This window comes from Malurus melanocephalus, unplaced genomic scaffold, assembly GCF_030028575.1.
Source record: "Malurus melanocephalus ecotype Western Australia unplaced genomic scaffold, MMel_1.1 scaffold_12, whole genome shotgun sequence".
In the NCBI taxonomy this organism is placed as follows: Eukaryota; Metazoa; Chordata; class Aves; order Passeriformes; family Maluridae; genus Malurus; species Malurus melanocephalus.
The window spans coordinates 4402018-4407232 of NW_026623244.1; the positions used below are offsets into that span (position 1 = coordinate 4402018).

Consider the following 5215-nt stretch of genomic DNA (forward strand, 5'->3'; position numbering starts at 1 on the left):
TAAATCAACTATTTTATTTCTAAGAATTTCACTGTTCATATTTGTTCTTACAGTAATCGACCAAATTGTCCTGAAGACAATAGGAGAATGCATCCCTCAGAGGAATTTAATAGAGGAAAAAACAGATTTGCACCATACTCTTCACGAACAATGCACCCATCTTCATGCATGCGCCAAGAAGATGGCTCAATGGACTATGAAAGAAAGCCTTTTCAATGTGAAACTACCCAAAACATGGAACAAAGTAAACGATTACCAGTTGTAACAGTTGATTACAATTAYGGTCTGCCACTAGATTGTGGACCTGAAGAGGAMGAGAGATCACATTATGATTTACCACCAAGAGACCACTACAGCTGGAACTGAATAAAAAGGACAATGTTTGCTCAGCTTACAATTACTTTTGCCCATTTTATTTTGTATGTGGACCAATTTGTTTTTTAAGCAGATCAATTAAATGAAATGTTGGTACATAGTAGCACCAACAGCTCCAACTGTAGCTTTCAGTAGTAGAGAACAGGTCTCTRTTGTAAAATTAGCTTCTACTGATGTTTGGTTCTTGAAATTTATTAGGCTGTATTTGTTAAGTGTAGCTGGAGGCAATGTCTCTGTACACATGGAATTAAAGTAGTCCTTCCTTTTAGTGAAACTGGAACCCTGAACCTTAAAACAAACAAYTTTCCGAGTGATTGTGGTTGGTTTTTGTTTTACAGTTCTTTGAAATTTATGAGACTTCCAGATGTGTAATAAAACTGCACTATCAGGTAAACTAGCACTGAAATTATAGGGAAAATACTTAGAAATGAATGAAGCAAAATTATGTCCAGTTAACAGAAGTTTAAATTATTGCTAACAATCATTGCAGCATTGCAATTTACTTCCATATTATCTGTACCATCCACTGAACTGACTTAGTTTCATTCTTTTTCATAGCAGAATTTTTCCCAGATTGCTAAGAACATGTAAGCAAGTGGAGTKTGAATATTCTAAGTGTCAAAACTTGCTTTTCAGTAATTGGAATATCTCATTCTCATTGTATATTTTTTCCTGATCCTATAGGTTATCTATGTTTCACAATAGCCCACTGCAGGTAAATTTCATCAATTTCTCAGCAACAAATCCCAAGGAAGGTAGGTCATGTATGTCACCTCACCTGTCTCGACTGGCCAAGGGCACTGGTGCCTATATATTTGCACSTCCTTGTTTGTCAGTCATATCTGTCTTACTCCCCAATTCTGGTTTTTASCAGTTTTTTCTTACAGCAGAGCAATGTAATCAGAATAATAGCTTCTTCAGGTGAGCTCCTTTTAAGAGTCATGTGTTGAACAGTTTCCTCTGAATGGTCTGTGGCCTTCACAGAGGTTTTGCACAAACCAGCAGCTGCACAGTAGCACCAACAGCTCCTACTGAAGATAAAGAAATCATTTCATAGGATGGAAAACAGTATTACTATAATACTTGGGTAAATTAAAATACCTACAGTTTTTATTATTATTACATTTTGATAAAGTAATACTTTAAAAGGCATCACAATAAATAAGCATAAAGGTAGATCATTATATTAAAATAAACAATTGAATTTAAGACACTGTCTCAAAAGCAAAGCTGTAAAGCATCAAGCAAGAGAGCAACAGTGTATATGTATACACCAGAAAACTGGGGACAAAAAGTGTTCATAGCCAAAATCAACTAAGTTTTTTTGCCTTTTACTGGCAACATAAAACCCAGATTTCTGAATTCTTGGTTCTGTACTAAATAAGAAGTCGATTTGAAAAATTTGGAGAATCTTGTAACTCCTGTTATTTTGTAACACATGCAAACAGTTCCCCTAGTCAAAGGACTCTGGATATAAATTCATACTGCAAATGCTTCATTGCCTGTGTAACTGGTAGAACAACTTTGGCTTTGTTCATTGTACAGAGTAAATAGTTTTCTCATTTTCACAGCAGCTTTGTATTTCCCATTAAATTGTATTTGCCATTAAATCTGATGGTGAGCTCCATTCATGTGGTCTTAGGAATGAAGCTCTGTCTATATAAACTGGTTGTGGAACTGAMCGCTAAGTGTTAAGAAAAGGCATTTGTTCCCTCACTAACCTTTTTTTTTTAATGAGCTGTAAGATGAGAATCTTTATCTAGACTTCTTTATTTGAAAGCAAGAAAGATCTGCAACATGAACTATTGTAGTGCTAGATCCTTTTAAAAATCAACAAAAAAACACCCTTCCTGGTATTCTCCAGCAGACCTGGAGAATTACAGACTGATACTACAACTATTTGCTTTGAGTTTTTTTATACTATGTATGCAGTATTCATAAAGTGAATAAAGAGCAGCAAACATTCGCCCTTTGTATTTTTGTTTTGGGGTTTGTTTTTTAGGATTGCAGTGATCCTGCAGTCAATCCTTTGTTACTTCAGAGTGGAGAGCTGAAAAGCTGGKGCACTGGGAAGCTCAGTGAATAAAAAATGTGGCATAAGGTGTTAGGATCAGCAGTAGCTCTTACCAGCCCTTGTCGGTTCCTGCCGGACCCTTTGAGGATTCAGATGCAAACAATCAGGTGTGTAATTCCTGTTACGGAACAAAATAAACGTCACTTTACTACTTACGTTGAATTTCACTTTTCAGGGAATATTGTTAGACATGATGTTTCCACAAGTTTTAAAAGGAATATATTGAAATAGACATMATTTTGTTTGTATGTTTATTTATTTATTTATAATTTAGGATAAGGCTTTTCACCCTATTGTTTCTACTCAAATTAGGCAGAGCTAAGCTCACATAATACATTACAAGCTCCAGCTGACATTTATCTCAAATTCCACAGTTGACTCATCATTGTACATTCACATCTGTACTGTTTAATTGCTAATTAAATCCACATGGTGGAAAATGAAATTAATAAAATAAAATGTTTCTTGTTTTTTAATGGAATATTGTATTACAGCAGCACTCATAAATAAAACACAATACTATTCTGTATTTCACAGTTCTACAAAAAGGTCATAAAATCTTGCTGGTCTCTTTTGTGTGTGTTCTCAGCAAACCTAGAAACAGCTATTGTTGTATCACGGGTATAAAAAGCCAGTTAGTGCTGGTTTCCCACTGCTCTGGGTGTGAAGTATTGAAGAAAAATACAAGAATACAGAAAATCCAGATTTTGCACAAAATTATTTTACGAAATTGTAACAGTTCTAATATAAATAACATTGAACTCAACTCTSAGAAAATTTCTTTCTCTGTTGCTGTCCTGAATTCATATTTTCATTGGATTTTTACCAGATGGTGAAGTGTTGGTGCCAGCTTGCCCTGAGGTATGATCATCCTGAGTTAGGAARTGCTCAGGTGGTTCCTGGAAAACACTGAAAGTTCAGGTGAGCTGTGTGCAGAGGGCTGACACTAGGAAATGGATTGGKAAAAGGAGAGGTCAGCTTCAACAAAAAAACAGAACACAAGAATACAACTAAATCTATATGTAGAAATGTATGTACAGCCAATTTAGTTTTCTGTATGGAGAACAGTTATCTATCTAAAAAAAGGGCTAGAAAGGTTTGCATGTGACTATTTTTTCTCTCAGCTGAGGCAAAAGGTAAATGACCTACAAGGAGCCACAAGTATAATTTTCATCCTCTGTTTATTTGCCTACGAAGTAACTGCTAGCAAGCTGCAGGCTTGCTTTCTGCATGCGCAAATACAATCAGTGAAGTGTTCCACTTCAAATTTGGGGTGCACTGCTAAAACCAGTGTGCCAGGACCAGCAGTTCARTGCCCTGAGCAGTAGCTTCTGAAGATCAATTCTTTCTTAAAATGTCTTACGTGAAGCATCCAGAAATGCAGACACCCAAAGGTCATTTGTGGCTTAAGAACTTGCTCAGTGCTGGGGGAAGAAGAAAGGTGTCCCCATCTGGGGTTTAGCAAGGTGGTATGAATCTCTGGCCATTGTGAAGAGCAGTCAATTTAAAATGTGGATGCAAACAAAAAGCAACAGCTTCAATGCTGTCACCAACCACTGGAGCTTGTTTCCTCTCCAGGCTGACTCTTACTTGCTCCAGTTGTCAGCAGACCATCTCTTACTGGTTCCAGTGGACAGCAATTACCAGACCAGCAGTTCCCTTTCCTCTTCTCATGGGGAGCCAGAAAAACACATGACAAAAATTAACAAAAAGATGAGGAAGCAACTTGATTCTTTGTCCACCTGARGTGAGAAGACAAGGCAGGGGTTGTGGGGGAAGGACAGGAATAGAAATGTTTTAAAAATGAAGGAGGAGGGAAAGTGAATGTTTAAGTGTCAGGGGGAAAGAGTTATCAGTGTCAGGGAAGAAACATGCAAATGATGCATCTGTAAAAAGTTGGTGAAAAATTACTGGGTAAAATAAATAAAAAGAGGGCACATTCTGGAGAAGGAGTTCCTGGCAACTTCTTATCTGGGTCTTCTAAGCTGTGCCTGTGGCTGTGTGTGAGCTGATGTAAATAACAGTTATCAAAAAAATACAGGAGCACTCAGACCTCTAATCCTACAATGAACTCATGTGGGATCTTAAAACTAATTAATGCTTCCCTCTAAGCTTTAAATCTAGGCTATGTGTAGCATAATATCCTGAAGATACTCCCTGTAGAATCCAATGAGAATTTCAGACAATGAAGTAAGAAACTACTCCACAAACCTGTTCCACATTGAAAACAAGCTCAGTTTTTATTGGATATCAGGAATCCCATCAGTTGAGGAATCTGAGAATAAAATTCAATTTGTCATTTACAGGCACATACCTGTCTTATCTCACACTTTCAGGACAGCATCAAAACACACTGTAATGTTGCTATTACTGCACCCATCACACTAAACCTACAGTTATAAATTAGTTAAAGTGTAGCAAACATATCTGAAGAAACTGCCTCTATAAGTAGTACAAGAAGCAAGTCAATACAGTTACTCTGAAAGCAGTCATTTATTCCTTTATGAGGAACACTTAGGACTGAATGTTCCACAAAGGAAGATGAAAGAACCCTCAACATAGATAAACCTGATAAAGTTGTTACAGATGAGGATGTTCCCCATGTAGTTTTTCAAAGGGCCTCTTCTAACATAAACAGAAGTTTTTGTTTTCAGAGTTATGCTACCAAACAAAAGCCCATTAAAAATTAACTCTTTTAGGAGAAGGAAAGAGATTACAAACTATTGTTAATATCTGTTAATCACATCACAGGCCATCTTTGAGGTG

The 5215-nt window shown here is 36.7% G+C and overlaps 1 protein-coding gene across 1 annotated transcript in view; it reads left to right on the forward strand.

Moving 5' to 3' along the window:
* LOC130582385 (uncharacterized) overlaps positions 1-3137 on the forward strand; it is an 8097-nt gene extending 4960 nt beyond the window's left edge. Inside the window, exon 6 of the mRNA XM_057381050.1 lies at positions 54-3137. Coding sequence (XP_057237033.1) covers positions 54-366 — 313 coding nt within the window. The 3' untranslated portion in view covers positions 367-3137. The remainder of the gene's footprint in view (positions 1-53) is intronic.
* The last annotated feature ends 2078 nt before the right edge of the window (positions 3138-5215 follow it).